The 19,795-nt window shown below is 40.1% G+C and overlaps 1 protein-coding gene across 1 annotated transcript in view; it reads right to left on the bottom strand.

Annotated features, from left to right (window-relative positions):
• Positions 1 to 4,878: 4,878 nt before the first annotated feature.
• CEP89 (centrosomal protein 89) overlaps positions 4,879 to 19,795 on the bottom strand; it is a 35,778-nt gene continuing 20,861 nt past the window's right edge. Inside the window, exons 18-19 of the mRNA XM_066557714.1 lie at positions 12,163 to 12,332; positions 4,879 to 6,029 (exon numbers count right to left, since the gene is read on the bottom strand). Of these exons, the coding sequence (XP_066413811.1) occupies positions 5,807 to 6,029; positions 12,163 to 12,332 (393 nt within the window). The 3' untranslated portion in view covers positions 4,879 to 5,806. The remainder of the gene's footprint in view (positions 6,030 to 12,162; positions 12,333 to 19,795) is intronic.

Raw genomic sequence — 19,795 nt, 5'->3', positions numbered from 1 at the left:
TTGCAGTAATGCATGTTCTGCTTTGATCAATGCTAAAGGAAATGATAAGGATCATCCTAAGTTGCAGTTTTTAATTGTAGCTTAGCAGTATCTCAGGGTGAATACTTTCCATTCCAACCTTCCTGCTTCCAGGTTATTGAATTTTAATGAGAGGAGCACTGTGTTTCCCTGCATTTATCTGACCATATTAAAGGTCAGATGTGTTCTAAGATTTGATCTCAGTACTGTCATTCTTTAAATAACTTTATTTTCCTAAATAACTTTATTTTCCTAAATAACTGCAGGTATGCTGCAAGTGGAATATAAAGAAATGATATGATTTAATAGCTGTGGTGATGCTGGGTCATGCTACTGGTTTGCCAGAACTTTGCATCTTGTGGAGGTCAGCAGGAAATATTAGGTGACTGTAGTTCTTAATTACCTAATAGACTACAGCTCTTAGCAGAATATTTGGGGTTTAAATATCTGTATTTTTCCCTACTTAGCTCTTGAGTCCAGTGGAATTGTTTTTTCTTCTGTGACAAATAAGGCTTTTGAAAAGACATTCAGGTCTGCTAAAGGTTTTGTACTAGACCTGCCTGAATAGTGCAGTCTTTAGTCCAATGAGAGATTTATTTTGTATTTTTTTAAGCAGAGTTATTTAGAGACTCTCAATAAACTTGTAAATGCTGAGTAAATTCTATCCAAAAAGTCACCAAAAAATCAGGAAGTCTCTTCCTAAGGATGTTCTAAAGGAATTTTGATGGCCTCTGGAGAAAATCAGCTTTAGTATGTCACACTAGTGACACTGGTTGTTAAAAGTGCTTCAAACTCTGATCAGGATCAATGATTTTTCTGATAAACATCCAGCTCTGAAGGAGACTGTGTTTTTTTAATTTTAAAAACAAAGCCTGACTTTGATCTCCTTTTTGAGTCCAAGACTCAGGTTGCATTCCACTGGCCTTCCACCGAGGAGGGTTACCATTAACACAGGTTATGGAAGACAAATCTGCCCTGTGCCCATCTCTGGCTGAGGAAAGAAACACCGAGTACTGAAGCACTCACCGAGGTTATGATGTTCTGTGCTACTTTTGAAGTCTCATTTTAATTTTGTATTTACTGAAACCAAATATTTCAGGTATAAAACAATCCTAATAGCTAAAATATATTTTTTTCTGTATTTCATATCTGAATATGTGCTTATATAGGTATGTTGAAATAAGTTTAGTACAGAAGAAAATAACTCAGGACTAAAAAAATCTAGAGAGCTCACTCCTTGAGAAACCACATTTTTAAACATAAAGAAGCTTTCAAAGTGCTTCTGCTTTTCTAGATCCAAGCTGATTGGCACCATGGAGTTTTTATTTGCACTAGATTTGCAGAGAAGGATCTGTGCTCAGAATTCTCCTAAATTCTCCTTCCATGCCTGCCCAAGGAAGGACTTGTAGTCCCAAGGGAAAAGCTCTCAGAACTCCTGATGCCGTGTGCCAGGATAGTGGCAGGAATTTTTCATGGTGAAAATGTCTTAGGAGGTTCTTTTGTCTGAACTGGTGAAAGTCAATCTCCTGGCCTGAAAAACAGCATCTTTCTGGGAAAAAAAGGAAAGGAAAAGAGAAGGGGAAAAGAGAAGGGGAAAGGGGAAAGGGGAAAGGGGAAAGGGGAAAGGGGAAAGGGGAAAGAGGAAAGGAAAGGAAAGGAAAGGAAAGGAAAGGAAAGGAAAGGAAAGGAAAGGAAAGGAAAGGAAAGGAAAGGAAAGGAAAGGAAAGGAAAGGAAAGGAAAGGAAAGGAAAGGAAAGGAAAAAGGAAAAAGGAAAAAGGAAAAAGGAAAAAGGAAAAAGGAAAAAGGAAAAAGGAAAAAGGAAAAAGGAAAAAGGAGAGAAGGAAAAGGAAAAGGACCTGGGTTTAAATGACTTATAATGGTCAGGAGAATTTTTCTAGAAAGTGGGAATTAAGATAAGGTAAGTACACATCAAAGCTCTGTCAGGTCACATAAGGCTGGTACAGACTTACCTGCATGTACTGCTGAGTGTCCCACCCCAAACAGAGTGAGAAGTGCTCTGTTCTCACTGTGGAGTAAAAAGTAACGCCACTGTTTCAGCTGTAGCTGGCAAATGCATTGGAACTACTGAGATTTACTCCCAGCAGGAAAATTAATCCACAAACACCAGAGGTTTATGTCCAAAAGAGAGGCAGAGGAGTCCTTTTACTTTATTCCAATAAAGGGAGAGGCCATGGGGAATTCCCCTGGGGTCTCTCAGATTTTAGGAGAACACAGCCTCTCTTTTATCCCAATTTCCTGGCCACATTTCCCTCTTTCCCCATTGGCTGAGGTACTTGGGAGGTACAGACTTCCCCAAACACCTGACATCCAAGACTCCCTTCTAAAGTATCACCCCCCACCTTTCTCTTTTCCTTGTGTCAATTAGTGAGATTCCTTATGGAATTTACGGTTCTTCCCGTTGTTTCTTTCATCTCTCAGTATCCAGTTTTATTTATCAGCAGACCCACAGTTTGTAAAGACAAATCTCTCTCATTCCATTCATCAGTCAGTGGAATCCTTCCCATTGTTTCTGTTATCTCTCAGTATCTAGCTCTGTTTACCAGCAGATCCACAATTTGTTTGTAAAGTTCCTCATTCCTTTCACTCCGAATTCTCCTTTGGTTTTGGTTCTAAAAGGTGATAGCAATGTTTGCTTTTTGAATATATAATCACTTTATTTATTCCAAAATATGGCAAAGTTATGTTCAGTTATGATGGACAGGATGTGCTCTGTAAATTCACCAATGAAACTTGACTGTGACTACAGTTCCACACATCCTGAATTTTCTCCTTTTCTTGGTAGGAATGGAAGAATGTTTTTATGTTGTCTTGTGAAAGGAAGCTGAAAGTACTTCATGGTTTCAGTTTACCAACTGGAAGATCTGGAAGGTTCTGTACTGGGAGGCAGGAGCAATGTAACAGTCAGGATGCTCTGTCAGCATTTGCAAGGGAAAATAGCAAGTTTCTGTTGTCAGGTGGGTAACAGAAAAAGGATAAACTGGCATGGGTAGAGTTACTGTACCAGACTAAAACAGTCAAATAATTTCTTTCAGCTGTTAATAAAAGAGAGAATCAACTTGGAAGGAACTGGAGGGAAGCACCTGTCTAATCATAATTCTATTTGTACAACACTTGGCACATTTGCAAATGGGTTTACTTTTGCTGATCTGAAACAATACCAGTATCTTACTTTGCAAGTATGTCAAGTAGGTTCATATGTATTTAAAATATGTTCATACATATTTAAAATAGCCTATAACAGGATTTTTGTTATGCCAAAAAGGTGTTCCTGAGCCACAGGACTTTTTCATCCATGAGACATAACTTTTACTCAGTTTTCTTCCTGTGAAAACAGTATGGAGAATCACCCAGGGATGTGATTAAATGTTAGTTCATTTAAAGTTTAACAATGTTAGTTCATTTAAAAGTCATATTTTAATGATATGCAAATGGCAAAGTAAGTGTAGCAATTCTGAACAAGGCCTTAGGAGTGTCAATGTCAGGGTGCTGCCCTTTGAACCATGCATTAAACCTACTCTAAAACCAGAGCTGTGAAAATGGGCAGCAGCTGTGGCAAAAGCACAGTTCTAAGACATTCCCAGGTCACTTCAGTGGAAAACAGGCTAACATTGAGAGTTTTGGAAATCTTGCTTCTGTTTCTAAGGAATTACCAATACAATTTTTACAGGCTCTTAAAACATATTCAATAGGGCAATTAAAACCAGATGAGGATAGTATTGTAAATATTAAATCAGTTCTGAGATTATATTTGCACATTAAGACATGGTTATATTAAAAAATGTGGCATGAAAGGCTTCATTTTCCAAACCTGCCTTTAAAAAGGTGAAAAGCTGAGGGTATGGCCATGTTCCCTGTTCCTCCAGAGTCTGCACACCTGCAGATTGGAGCTTGTGTGGAAACCAGAGGAGTGTGGATGCCTGTCTGACTTACCTGAAGAGGGATTTCAGACCTGACATTTCAAATTAGGTTTTTTTTTCAAATTCAAGGAAAATAGGGGACAGGACTGGTTTAGTGATAGACCACCCCCATGACAATTTCACATATTAATGAAGTTATTTCAGACTGTGCTTAAGAAGAGTTTCTGGTGTTATGCTGAGGCATGGAGTCTTGGAATAATCAAGTTGAAAAAGCGAGGAGAGTGAAAGGATTCAAAGGTGTAGCTCTTGTTAAGTCTCTGGGCAGAGACCAAAAGATAGTGTGCTGTTGAGAACAGTTCTGTTAATCACTGTCCTAAAGACTCTGACATGTTGTATCTTGATGAACTGATAAGGCTGTTGCATTTGTGGTGTTCCTGTTAAAGGGAAGGAATTAAAGTACATCCTAAAATCCTGCTTGCATATATATTACTCAGCTGCTTTGGTGGCTTCCCATAATCAGGGAAATGTAATCTGAGTGCACTGAGGTTGTGCCAGTGCTCTGACAGTCTGTAGATTTTTTAGCTTTGCACTGTACTGCAGGACCTGCCTTTGAAAGCTGCACATCTGCCTGTCCCTGAGCACCGTGGTGTGACAGAAGTGCTGTCCCCACCCTGTCCTGAATAAAGCCATTCCTCCCCACCCTGAAGGAAAATGCTGCAGAAACCTTTCTAGACACAAACATTATGCATTTCTTTTAGTATTTTAACTTGGTTTTCTGCTCTTTTTGTTAACTTTGATCAAAGCCAATAATGAAATAATTAGAATTAATGAAATAATGAAATATTTCATGTAGTATTAGAAATAATGAAATTCTTCCTTACTTCTAATACTACACAACTATGATAGTTACCTGTTTTTTGTATTGTTACAGTTTTCTGGTACCATTTGTGTTTTGTAATGAAAATGAAGCAAAACCAAAAAGCTGATCCAGCAATTTATATGTAAATCCAAAATAAAGTCATATGACAGTAATAATTACTACTACAAAGTTGATGTGCAATATTGTGAAAAATCAACAAATCTGAAAGCTAAGACAAATACAGGTCAATAATCCAAAGGATATACAATAAGCACTGCTTCAGAAAATACTCTGGGTGGCTTTTGAAGCCACTGAGTCTGAAGTAGGATGAACAAAACAATCTGGAGGAGAGCTGCATCCTGTGCTGGCAGCCTGTCCCCTTGGCAAACCCATGGCAGGAGCTTCCCAGCACCTGTAAATCCCAGATCCTGTAAATCTACACACTAGACACTTGTGCATTCAGGCACCAGCAGCTGTCATGAGGATGGTTCAGTCTTGTCTGCTCCACAGTCAAATTTCCCTCTGTCCTTGAGACAAGAAGATTTTTGGCACACCATCTAGTATAAGGACATCCTTGCATCTTAGAAAGCCAAGATGCTTCCTCAGGAGAGAAAGTACAAGCCACACTCTTTTCAGCTTGCATCATACTCCATCTGGCATTTTAGGGAGAATTCACTGAAACTTGTCATTTTAATTTTAACCAGCACTGTCCTGCTGCTCACTTGTTTTGTGGCATTGTGTGTCTGTGCTGAACACCAAGCTTACCAGCTGCTTATGCTGATAACCAGTTACTTGTCTTCTTCACATGTTAACTTGAAGTTGCAAAACATTTTGTCTTAAAAATGAATAGCCTTTTCTTCAAATAGCAAAGTAATATTTTAGGCTAGATTTACATTATTCACAATACAAGTAGAGAATATGCTGTTGTCATTTTCATCACCTTAAAAATACACTAATATTGAAGACAGCAAACATTCCATTACACCTTGTGCTGCTGAAAAGACAATTTCAGGCACTAAGTTTTCTGTCTTGGATGAGATAAGATTCTTATCACTGACATTCTTGCTGAATTTCATTTTCAGTAGGGGATGAAGTTTTCACATCACAATAGCTAAAATCATGTCCATAAACCAGGTCCTTCTGAGAGTGTGGTTCATGAGCTGTGACAGCACTCCACGTGTTCTTCCTCAGGGATTTCTGTAAGACTTCTCTCATTCTCTTGTTTTCTTTGGCTGTGGATTCCCACATGATTTCAAGTTCCCCTTCTGTTTTCCTAGGAAAAAAATGAAGAGAAACGCTAAGTTTAACAATGTTTCAGCAGTACAGAAGTACAGTATGTGGATAAGCAAATTAGAAATAGCCTGTATTTAGATGCTTGAAATTGCCTGATTGAAATTCATTCCATTTTTGCTTTTGAAAAAGCTCATTAAATGTAATGCTAAATAGGATATGACCAGAAAACTACCCATTGTGTAACATGCTGAGTGAAGTCTGCACGCAGAGCAGTGCATGTGAGACCCAAATATTGTGACCATCCCTCCTGCACTGACTGAGGCTCCCTGGTGAGCACAGCTCTGCTCCCCACACAGCAGTGCCCCTTGTCACTGCCCAGAGCACTGTGCCACCCCTCTGAGCCCCAGGGCTCTGATCAGTGTCAGACTGTGTGCTCAGCTCATGCATCTTTGTGGGAGCCCAACAAAAGTGCTGTCAACTTAGAAAGCAGCCAAAGCCCAAGAGCTTGGGTTTCCTTTGATTCCTGGTGGATGTCAAAATACAAAATAATATGGAAATGAACATCAGTTGATGTGAAAAGCACAGCTGATGCATGGAAAATGAGCACACATACTGTAATACAGAACCAGAGGACACAGGCTCAAGCTGTGTCAAGGACAATACAGGTTGGATATAAGGAAAAAGTTTTTTCCAGACAGGGTGATAAAGTTCTGGAATGGCTGCCCAGGGAGGTGGTGGAGTCCCCATCCTGGGTGTGTTTAACAAAGCCTGGATGTGGCACTGGGTGCCAGGGTTGAGCTGTTGGGGCTGGGCTGGACTCCTGATCTTGAAGGTCTCTTCCAACCCAGTGATTCTGTGAATCTGAATTCCTCTTGGAGGACTAATTTTTAAACAGAGCTGAGAGATGCAGAGGCAGAGAGTGCTAACTGGCTTTGGAATGAGCAGACAGAGCACACCTACACAGCTTGCAGTCTGGTACAGCTTCACAGCTCAGCTGCTTCCCAGGTCAGCATCTGAGAAGAAGCAGTAGCATCTCAAGTGTAGTTACACAAGGGGATTTTGTTTGAAAATTTTGACCTGATTGAAATTTAAAAATGCATTCAGCAGAATTGGTTGGGGAGAGGGTGTCTTCTTGCTAGTCACAACCTCCCTTCCCTCAAGGAATTTGGATTACAGAGCAGCTTGGTTACTACAGCTGCTGATGCTCTGCACATCTTTCTCAACACCAAAATTTCCTTGCCTCTACAGCTGGTTTGCCTTTTGAAACACAAGTCTTTGCCACTTGGCATTTAAAATTAGATATGTGCTCAGTTTAGATACATGTGCTGTTTCCAGATGCCTTTAGACAAAAGGCATTAAATTAATTTCTTATTAATGTAGGCTAGTCTTAATTAAATAAGTAAAAATAAAAATTTAATTCAACACCTAACCTAGCCAAAATGTAGGATTTTACAACTTGTTGAGAGTAAGCAAAATTCCAGTGCTCCACTCATATTTATGAGGATGAAAAAATTACTAGATGTAGGTTCTGAAAGATTCTTCTTTAAAAAAGACATGCCCTCATTGAACTAAATTCATCCAGCTTTAAATCTCAGAATCTTATTTGAGCTGGCTCAGGAATTCATTGTCATCTATCCTGTAACAGTTTATTTATACATTCCTTATCACCAAGGTTTTTATTATGGTTATAATTTCGTATGTCACCTCAGAGATAAGACAGCTCCTCCCCCTTGCCTATGCACAACTGCAAAGCTTTTCTGCTGTTCACCCTCTTCCAAGGACAGTTTAATGCACTTTTCAAACTTACATTCTGCAGCCAAAGCACAGCTGCTGGGACCACCTTGAGGTACTGTTTCTCTGCAGAAGTCTGTTTTACGAAATAAACTCTGACCTAGAAAACTCATAAAGGTCAATGACCTGTCAAATAAGACAGGAAACATCTAGGAACTTGTTTTTCACCCTAGGATCACATCATGAACTTTGTTTATATCTCAAGCCTCTTATTTAAGGAAAGGTTGTGATATTGATATCTCTTAAGGTTACTCAGTGACTAATAAAGATTTCATTATCAGCTGGCTGAAAAACAAAATGCTATTGCTTTCTCATTAAAGGATGCTGGGAATTTGCAATCTTGTCTAATAAAGGCTGTAATTACTGACAAGGTTCTAAAGAGCAGCTTCCAGGAAGGGAAATCTGCTTATCTTTAAAAGCTTTTATTTATCAAAAGTACAACTATATCTATATGTGTTTCTTCTGAAAACCAAGTAGAAAAATTCTCATCCCTTGGATGCAATGGGTAAGTAGTGGAACTTCTGATTTTTGTTATGAGCTTAAAGAATGCAGGAGGGGAGAAAATTTCCAAGGCAAGTCATCTCTGTTATATTTGATGAAAGCCCATGCTAGTTTGGAGTACACTTGTTAAAAACAGAGAGAAGCAGCACATGGATACATTTCTTTGTCTGCTTGTGAGCATGCTGTGACTGCAGTGTAGGAGCGATGGGGGGAGGATGGTTGGGACAGAAGGAGAGCAGAGATCTCTGGAGCCAGGTCAGGAATTTGGGGTTTATTGCAAAGGCCTGGGTGCAGGGCCCTGCTGGGAGCTGCCAAACACAGAGAATAGAGAGGGTGGGAAAGAGAGAGAAGGCAAGAGTGTGGTAAAGAGGATGAGAGAGTAAAAGAGGTAAAGGGTAAAAGAGGATAAGAGAGCAAGGTTCCCATTACAATACAATAAATCATCTTATGTGTTGAATATTCTGATTCTCACTAACCAATCTAGTACAAGATACAAATCCTACAGCATTTCCATACAGCCTATAAGAATCATTACATTACCATGCTGTGTTACATTTTAAACCCTATAAACTCCTCTTGGTCCCCTTCTGCCAAGCTGTAGGGTCTGCTCTGAGCCTTGGGCCTGTCTGCAGGCAGAGGGTGTTGTTCCATCAAAAGGGGATCACCTTCAGCCGGCCACACCATTGTTTTCCAGTTGTTCAGTAACTGAGGGATCTCAAAGCTTGCTTTCATTTCAATCTCATTTATACTTTCCATATTCTCCAAATCTCTTGCCAGGCAATCACATTTATGAGGCTTTCCTGTTTCATCTGCCCAGCACTGGAGCTGCTCTGCCTGTGGGCACACAGGGGCTGGGCAGTGAGCTGCCACCCCAGCTGTGCTGTGCTCCTGCTCAGCTCTGCTCATCCCTGTGCAGCTCTCACTGACAGCACAGGGATCTGCAGTGGGATTTCACTTTGCTTTTCAAGAGAACTTACCAGCAACAACAGGTACAGTATGCTTTTATGATAAACAATTTCATGGTGGTAGCTAAGTCAGACTTGCCTCAGTTTCCTGACTGCATATTATTAAACTAAATGCATGAGCTAAATAAATGATATTAAATAGTTTTCTGTCTTCACCTGCTTACAGTGATTCATCATACTTTCAGCTAGATTTTAAAGTAAACTGGCTTTTCTGCTTAAAATGTGGCATGCTACTCTGTTTTTCATTACCTAACAGTGAAATTAGAGAATAAATATTGATTGTATGCACTTATCTTAATGTCTATGTAGGCATTTTGCACAGAAACATTATCAGCTAGACAATATTCTGGACTAAACATCTACTCTGTAAACACAGCTAGTCACAATAAATCAAAATGTTTGGTACCCTCCTAGCACTAAGGGACTTTAGTTGCTAAATTACAGATGATGAGCAGCATCTGAACTACAAAAATTTTCCTTTCCTTACTCCTGTGACTGTGTGAAGGGAGAAAGAAAATAATAAACCTGTAAAATCAGAAATAGAAAAAGCAGGCCAACATACATGTTTAATTTCTGGCTGGTAGGCATAAAAGAGTAGATACACATTTGGATTACCTTGGGAAACTACTTTATATTGCAGCACTTGAGAAGAATAATGGAATATGAAGAAATTAGTTGATATGGATTCTAGCAGCCATGGTGTTAGTTGGTTTTATTGATTTTGTTTCATAAGCATAAAAACTTATTCTTTCTTATAGAGTTGTAGAATTCAGCTGACTTCTCAGTAATATTTTTTTTAAATTTACATTTTTATATAGTAATCAAAGGAAAATAGCAAATCATGAGGTTAACTAAAATACTACTTGGAAGATGACAGTAAAAATTCTTTTTTACTTTTAGACTTGTGTTCATTATATTATATTCTAATAATTACTGTTAAGATTTAACTACCACCAGAAAAAAATCAGTCACTCATTACACCATTCAGAAATGTTGGAGACTATGAAGAAATGAAAGACATATCTTGATGGGGTTCATCTTGGGTTTGTTTCCATAAACCACTTTTCTTCATCATCATCCAGTTAAATGGACTACAGTGATGTAGTTCCAGGTGCAGATCTTGTTTCTTAAAAGGAAGCTGCAAGTATTAATTGTGTGTGTTTACTGAAGAAAAAAGGAATTAATTTGGACTGAAAAGGTAAAAGTGATTTAGAATACTGTATGGAAAGTGTAATTAATTATTTTACACATCTGTGTTGCATCATCTAATTTGCCTACTTTGGGGCTAGAAGGGTGAATTTTGAATTATCCATATTGTGGGATTTCAAATTATGCTCTATCCTACTTCGAAAAAGCCCCTCTTTATATAATTGGTGTTCTCTACAGTAAAAAATTGTAACATGAGCCCAGAGATATGAAAGCCATTTAATTAGTTTAAAATCCTAAGCAAGTATTTTCAGAGAAATGTGAATCAGTTCAATCTGGTTTTTAATGCAAATTTCAGAGATTAATAGCATGTTCATTGTACAACTCTGCTACTTACACCTGTTTAATTGCACTGTATAAAGTAACTGACAGGGACTGCACTGATATAAGGTAGATGATACCAAGCCCTGTTTTTCTATTGTCTGTTAAAATCTATTTAAATCTATTATTTCCCAATGGCAGTGATGACTTGAGAAATGACTGCTTATTACTTTTCTTCAGTTGTAAACTGAAACTGTTTTTCTTTTATGCTGATAATGTAAATGGGCTATGAAGCTTTCCACTATCAGAGGGAAAAATACCTTTACAGGACTCTTTATTTAAAGGATATCTTAACACTGCAGTCATAATCTTCTACAAATCTCTTACATTTTCTTCTCTTTATTTTGCACATAGCCAATCCAGGTCACTTGTTAACAGATCAGTAAGACAGAATCAAAAGAAAACAGATCTTTGGTGTACTCAATTTCCTTTCATTTCCTACTATTCTGAAAACTGAGAGGTATGAATGGGAAAGTGTTCAGCCTTTAGCAGAAGGTGCTATCAAAATAAATCAACATGTATCTTCATTTACAGAATCCTTTCAAATTATCAAAGATTCACACAGATTGATATCCTTCTCAGACTGATATCCTTCTTAAGAAGTTTCAAGAACAGCAGCAGCCATACAGAATCAATTCCTCCTTCCAAAGACCTTTCTTTGGAGAGCTGGCAATCATGAGCAGGGTTTCAGCATTCTCATTTTCAAACCACAGGAGATGGTTTGTTTCCAGCTCTGCTGGAAAGCAAGTGCTGGGGGCTGTGTGCAGGTGCTTTCCTGTCACTGACATATTTTATGAAAATCCTTTCACTAGGATTTTTCTCTGAGAAGCCTCAGAAATGAAATGGAAACAGTAACTATCTAATGGCTGTGGAATGTGGTCTGGAGATGCTTTACCAACAGATGCATCTTTGATTGGTTGCATGTGAATTGTTTTTAATTAATGGCCAATGACAGCCAGCTGTGTCAAGGCTGTGAGCAGTCACAGGATTTTATTATTCATTCTTTTCTAGCCTTCTGATGAAATCCTTTCTCTATTCTTTAGTATAGTTTTAGTATATCATTCTCATAATATAATATAATAAAATATAATATAATATAATAAAATATAATATAGTATAATAAAATATAATAAAATAAAATATAGTATAATATAATAAAATATAATATAATAAAATATAATATAGTATAATGTAGTATAATACAGTATAGTATAGTATAATATATAGTATAAAATATAATATATGAAATATAATATAATGTAATATAATGTAATGTAATATAATATAAACCTTCTGAAACATGGAGTCAAGATTCTCATCTCTTCCCTGGGGACCCTCAAACACCACCACACTTTCCCTTGTCCCTTCACCTGTCTGTGCCCCCCTCACCTGTTTTGCTCCAGCACCTCCCTGAGGGTTTCCTGTTTGTCTTGCAGCAGACGCTGCAGGTGTTTCTTTTCTTGCTCATACTGAGCAGTTTTCCTTTCAAATTCCTTCTCCTGCTCACTCATCTTGAGGTTGATATCTCCAAGCTTCCCAGCTGCTTTCTTTTTATATACCTGTAATGGTTAAAGTTAATAGAAAAAAGTGGGATTATAGGAGAAATAAGGACAAGTCATTAGCAACAAAAGAAAGGCTTAGAGATACTGATTTTCAGTTGAATCTGTACATCAATGCTGCCTTGCTCAATTATGCCAGGTAGGTTGCATTATGGGATATTTTAACCTATTTGTTAATTTTGTTTTGCATAAAAAACTACTGTGTACAATGAATACCATGCTGTATGTTTGTTTTATTACCTGCAACAAAAGGTTTGTTTTCCAAGGTACAAAGCTACACTTTACAGCACAGGTTGCTTACCAGTCATACTTGTCAGTACATACCATGAAAAAGTGTTTCTGTTTTGTTAGTTGTTTAATCTTAATACTAAGAGGAAGAAAAGGATACCTTTGCTTGCTGCTTCATGTAACAGTCCTCTTGTTCAGTGAAGCACAAGGGATTTTTTGATCAATGGCTATAATAACTAAATAACTAATGACTGGTCTCATCTCAAAAGTAAGTTAGTAACTTTGCTTTCTGAAATAACATCCCCATTGAATTGCATAAGCACACAAGAAAACTGGTTTGTGTATTGTTACACATTTCTAGATGCTGCTGCTCTTGACAATACCAAAATCCAATATTAACTTATTTTCTCATTATTACAAAAAGAATGCTAAAACTGTTCTTTTTCTCTGCAGACTGTGATGTTTCCTACAGGCTACAGAACAGAGTTTTGGGATGGAAACACCTCCTTTAATAAAACTGTAAACTAATTTAGTGAAGCTTTGAAAATACTGCTATTTATGTCTTGCTAATATAAAGTTTTATTTCAGGTGCTAATCACTAATGTTTTATCTTCATCTGAATTAGGGAAGAAAGATCTGTGTTTGCCTTTTGGAGGAATTAAAAAAAGGCATTTTTAGACGTGCTGTATGTAAGGCTATATAATCCTTCCCACAAACTGTTTCCTTTTTAGCACTTGCAAAATGTGTCATTGTGAAGTTTAATTTTCTAGAGGTAATAGTATAACAACAGGTAATATTTACCTGGAATGTTAGTAATTCAATCTTTAAGGCTGACTTCCATAGGGTTTTTATCCTAACTTTTCCCTGACACTTCTAATAGAAGAAAAAGAAGCCTGCAAGCTAACCAGTAACATCACTCAACTTTTTAGATTCCCAGAGAAGCCTTCAAAATGCAGAGTAATGTTATGGAAGGCTACAAGTAAACAAGTTCCTTCTGAACAGAAGCTTGCTCAGAGCCAGCCTAGAGGATGTGCAGAGTTTAGGGAAACAGCTGAACCTTCCCCTCTGTCAGTAAAAGCCCCAGCATGTGCCAGGTCCAGCCAGGTGTGATTGAAATGCCCTCTATAGATTAGATTAATGTAATAATGTCAAAGAACAAGAGCAAATGTCTACTTTATCAGGGGGAAGGAAGGCTGGTGAATTGTAGCACTGGTGAAACCCTGCTTTCCATCATGTGCTCACTGACCATCCAGTACTGGGTGTTCTGTGCTTTAAGCTGAGGTTTGTGTTTTAAGCTGCACTCTGCTCCTCCCCAGCCCACAGCTCCTCCTGCTCTGCCTTTGCCAACTGCAGCTGAGTCCTGTGTGCAGAATGGTTGCAAAATCAGCAGGAAAAGTGCACCTTCTTCTTATGATTATAGTCTGAAAATAGGTGTGAGTGATACTCTGTTCTGATCGATGATAAGTCTGTAAAATGCAGCCTGGGCAGGTTGGGATGGTTCTGGGCATACTGACACAGGCACTGCTGGCTCTTACAGATCCCTCACACCTTTGAATTGTTCAAGATAACCCATTACTGTTCTCTGAAGTGAAGCAGGTAGCAGCAAACAGACTGGTGGAGATGAATTTTCAGGAAGAGGATGGTAACACATAGCTGGAAGTCATAGTATTTTCCTCTAGAGATGTCATGGCACCCCCTGTACATAGCAAGGAGGATGAGGAATGATCATGGATGCAAGTGCTGGTACTGAAGAGGATATAATTCACTCCTAGGTGGTAAAGAGACAGTAAAACAGACTGCAGATGATGAAGAGGAACTCTGCATACATGATATTTTTGGGTCAGGGTATCCATTATGCTGTCATTCTGGGTCTCCTAGGAGGCCCTTGGCTCCTGGGTTTGTCACAGAGATCTTGGAAATGGATGATTTTGTTGCAGTCATGGAAAGATAGGTTCTATTCAGCAGGCTCAGAATGCCTGAGACACATAACCAACCTTCCTGGGGATGTTAATCTCTCCCCTGATTTTTGGCAGCACTTCTGTGTGAGTGGCAGTGTGTGCAGGTCATCTCCTGAGTGCACAGCTGAGTGGAGAAGTGTGAGAAAACTGAAACAGCTTCAGACAAAAGCCAGCACAAATTTGGGTACATTTCTCTCTCCTGTGCATACAGATCAACTTATGAGTGTGAAACAGAATCCAGTGGTTCCTTTACCAATAGGATGAATGCATTTCCTTTCCATTTTGGTTATACTTTCTGTTTTCTATGCCAACTATACAAAATAGTGACATATACCAGAATAATTTAGAGATTCTTTCTATACATCAGCTAACATCACAAAGTGTGAAAGACTTTAAACATATGAATGAAGGGAAAACAGGTGTTGCAATATTATATGCTGTACTACCTGGGCCCTTGTGTTTCCTGACTGGTAACTTGGGACAAAAACAGGGGTGAATTCCTGCCCTGATAATTAAAATATTTGGGGAAAAAATAATCCATCTTTAGGTCTGACAAAACAATGGAAGCAGTTCCTTAAGTGGCTGCATTTAAAAAACCAGCAATGTTCCATGAATTTTCAAGGGTCTCATACTGGAAAAATCTAGGGTCTAACAAAGCAGAATGAATACTCTGAATAGAAAAGCCATGTATGCAGCAAGACTTACATCAGCCCATGGTATCCTGATTTCAGACACCAAGCACCTTTCCCTAAGTCCAGATTAATGTTGATAGGAACAGGGCAAAGGAACACTGGTGACAGGAACATTGTCTCCTTCAAATGTGCTGGCATGAGCAACTGCTTATCCAAAACAGCAAGTTCTGCAATGAGTACATGCAGTTCTCAAATACACAGCTCCTCAGTGATCAGGAAGTGCTAGGAACAAATCTTTATTGCTTTCTCTTCATCAATCACAATTTTGTACTCTAAATGCAATAGGGAGCAAGAGGACAGGAAAAAAATTAAGGCCAAATTAGCAAACTTGCATGAAAATGAGGGCAGTTACAGCAGGAGATGGTAGATGTCTTCAATACAAAGGTTGTTTCTGTTTTTACTAAAACCTCATGACTAACAAAATTATTATCAAATAGAGATTCAGAATGAATGAACTTGTTGTAATCTAAATTCTTTTTTTCAACAGTGTGTGCATAATTTAAAGATTAATTACATTTGCAGTAAAGGAAAGGAAAAGGTGTGTAATGATGAACTGGAGTGCAAATTCTGTTATCAGAGATTTACTATTCACAGTTTTAAGTCCAAAACCCTGGATTGTTTTCACAGAATTTGTACTAGATGTTTGACTAAAATACTTCATAAAAAGACAGATTTTGCTGTGTTAGCTGTCCCTTTTGCATGAAGTTGAAGGACTCCCTGATGAGACAAACATTATGTCCAAGCTCATATTAAAAGAGAAAACAGTGCAGAATTCTGACTGTAAAGAAATAGTTTTAATACCAGAAAAATTGGTTTCCTCAAATTCTTGCCATGGATCATCAAACTGCTTGGTAATTACAATTATGAACTACAAAGAGAAACCCCAGCCAAAGTACTAGCTCAGGTTATCATGCTGACCCCAGGCAAAGTACTACCTCAGGTAATGCTGACCATGGCACTGAGTCAGTATCTCTCAGTTCACAGAATCACAGAATGAATTAGGTTGGAAAAGACCTTTGTGATCATCAAGTCCAACCCATGACCTAACACCTCCTCATCAACTAAACCATGGCACTGAGCACCACATCCAGCCACCCTAAACAGCTCCAGGGACAGTGACTGCACCACCTCCCTGGGCAGCCATTCCAACGCCCAATCACCATTTCTGAGAAGAATATTTCCTAATGTCCACCCTAAACCTCCCCTGGCACAGCTTAAGGCTGTGTCCTCTTGTCCTGTCACTAAATGCCTGGGAGGAAAGACTCACCCCTACCTGAGCACAGGCCCCTTTCAGGAGCTGTGCAGAGTGATGGGGGCACCCCTGAGTCTCCTTTTCTCCAGGCTGAGCACCCCCAGCTCCCTCAGGGGTTCCTCACTCACAGGGTTTGTGTTCCCAGCCCCTCTCCAGCCCCGTTGCCTCCTCTGGAGGCACTCCAACATCCCAACATCCTTCCCAAACTGGGGCCAGGTTGGACACAGCACTCCAGGTGTGGCCTCAGCTGTGCCAGTGCAGGGGCAGAGTGACCTCCCTGCCCCTGCTGGCCACACCATCCCTGAGCCAGGCCAGGAGCCATTGGCCTGCTTGGCCCCCAGGGCACTCTGCTGGCTCATGGTCAGTCGCTGTTGACCAAAACCCCCGGTCCCTTTGTGCCTGGGCACTGCCCAGCCACCCTGTCCCCAGCCTGTAGGGGGTTTCGTGGCCAAAATGCAGGACTGGGCACTTGGACTTGTTAAACCTCACCTTGTTGGACTTGGCCCATCTATCCAGCCTGTCCAGGTCCCTCTGCAGAGCCCTCCTACCCTCCAGCAGACCAAAACATGCTCCCAGCTTGGTGTCATCTGCAAATTTACTGATGGTGGACTCAATCCCCTCATTCAGATCATCATGGAAGATATTGAACAGGAGTGATCAGTGCCCCAGCACAGAGCCCTGAGGGACACCCCTGGTGCCTGGCCCCAGCTGGATGCAGCACCATCCCCACCACTCTCTGGGCCACCCAGCCACTTCTGAGAGTGCTCCTGTCCTGTTGGGATCTCTGGCTGCTCACAGTGACCCCAAGAAAGGTTGGAAAGTCTCTTTTCCCAGCCCAGTGCTTGAAGAAGCAGTCAGGGCTCTTCATTTCTCAGTCTCAAGGTTGTTCATTGTTGCTTATCTATAAAATTCTTTCTCCTGCCCTGCCAGGCCCATCCAGCAGGACAGTTCCAAGCACTCTGCCTGCCCCCAGGGCAGGGTTATGTCTTTATACTAAAAACTACCTGTACAATGTTTACAATTCCTTCCCAATACCCATCACCTGTGTTAGACAGGGAGCTTCTACTCTAAACCAATCTAAAAGTGCCACCAGCACAGCAGAAGATGGAGGCCAAGAAGAAGAAGGAGAAAGGCTGGACACACCCAGATTCCTCCATCTTGCCCCCTGAATCCCCATTCTAAAAACCCCAAAATCGACTTTTTCAGTTTGTGATAAATTCACAATCATTCTACTTAATTTGTCATGGCTTGCAGATCTTCATCTAAGGCTGGTAATTTGCTCCACGGGTCATAATCAAACCCACAGGCATCTTGGGCTCTGTGCCAGGGTCTCTGAGCCCCCTGGCAGGGTCTGGGCTGCTCAGGACAGCCAGAGGGATGTGCTGGGTCCTGACACTGTCCCAGCCCTGGGCTGCAGCTTTTCCAGGAGTGAGCTGTGGGAGACAGTGCCAAAGGCCTTGCTGAAGTCCAGGCAGACACATCCACAGCCTTCCCCACTGTCACAGACATCTTTTATGAAAATCCTTTTCTTAGGATTTTTTCTCCTGAGAAGCCGAGAGGCCTCAAGGACAAAATGCAAACAATGGTTATCTGCTGCTGTGGAATGCAACAGGTGCATCTGGGATTGGCCTCATGTGGTTGTTTCTAATTAATGGCCAATCACAGCCCAGCTGGCTCAGACTCTCTGGTCAGTCACAAGATTTTATTATCATTCCATTCTTTTCCATTCCTTGCAAGCCTTCTGATGAAATCCTTTCTTCTATTCTTTTAGTATAGTTTTAATATATCATTTTCTTTAAAATAATATATCATAAAAAAATAAACCAGCCTTCTGAAACATAGAGTCAACACTCTTGTCTCTTCCCTTGTCCTGAGACCCCTGTGAACAGCACATCCCACATCCACAGGTGGGTCACCTGGTCATAGAAGGAGATCAAGTTGGCCAGGCAGGTGCTGCCCCTCCTAAGCCCACGCAGGCTGGCTCTGATCCCGGGCCATCCTGTGGGTGCCCTGTGATGGCACTCAGGGTGATCTGTTCCATAACCTTGCTGGGCACCCAGGTCAGGCTGACAGGCCTGGAGCTCCCCAGCTCCTCCTTCCAGCCCTTCCTGGGGATGGGCTCACACTGGCACCTCCAGTGCCCTGGGACCTCCCTGCTGAGCCAGGAGTGATAATAAATGATGGAGAGCAGCCTGGGGAGCTCATTTATGCCAGCTCCCTCATCACCCTGGGATGGATCCCCTCTGGGACCATAGACTTGTAAGTATCTAAATGGTTTAGCACAGCCCTGGCTGCTTCCTCCTGCATTACAGGGGGCTGTCCTCCAGGGCAGCTCCCTTCTCCCTTCTACCAGCTCAGGAGGCCAGCTGTCCTGAGAGCAATCTGTCTTACTGTTGAATACGGAGAAAAATATGGCATGAAGTATCTCTACCTTCTCCTTAAGTCAATATATTTCCCCCTGCATCCAATGAAGTATGTCCTTGCCCGTCCTTTTGCCAGTATTGGTTTTGCACTTTAAATTCACTACATGTAAATGTTCTTAATTTTATGCCAACCTCTTCTCTATCCCTTACAGTAGTCACAGATCTATTACATTGCAGAAGATCCACATTTAACAAGAATACAAGCCACTATCTTAGTAGGGGAGCTAGACATAAATGATGGTGAAAAAAGCTAAAAATATTTTATGGCTGTCTTAATATAATTAGGTAAATCTTTCACAGTAGTGTTTCATGCATTCAGGTATTTTATGAAAGGTTCCTTACAAATTCAAGCTATTTTTCAGCTTATTGCTCTCTCTTTACACTTACAATTTCATTTATTTTCTTTGTGGTTAATTTCTAAGCTGTGTCCATCCTTACAATGAAAGTGCAGGTGGAGATGGTCTCCAGTGACACAGTGGTGGTGCACATTTGTGTCATTTGATGCAGGAATAGCAGTGGAGGTCTTGACTGGCAAAGTAGAATATGGAGACTCTGCCTCAGGATAAACTGAACAAACCTGACTTAATACAAAACAGCTTTTGAAAGTAATATATACATTACTTCCTAGATACAGAAACCAATATACCAGGTTTCTTTCTCCTTTCTTAAAATTACAGTAAAAATAATCATGGTAGCACCAAATGTTTCAAACTTATTTCACTGTTACACTGCAATTACATACTGTGCTTTTTGTTTAGAGGGTAGTAAAGATAACTTATAATGTATTCCCTCACTAGGCTGGATGTTTGAAATCCTGAGTTTCTCAACCTTCTACCCCATGGTCACAAGAAAGTACTTGATGATAAGTGTACACCTGAGATACAATTAGATTTGGAAGAATGAAAATGTT

The sequence above is a fragment of the Molothrus aeneus genome, chromosome 11 (genome assembly GCF_037042795.1).
Source record: "Molothrus aeneus isolate 106 chromosome 11, BPBGC_Maene_1.0, whole genome shotgun sequence".
Lineage (NCBI taxonomy): Eukaryota > Metazoa > Chordata > Aves > Passeriformes > Icteridae > Molothrus > Molothrus aeneus.
The sequence above is the reverse complement of the archived record's forward strand: the minus strand, read 5'-3'. Positions and strand labels throughout refer to the sequence as shown.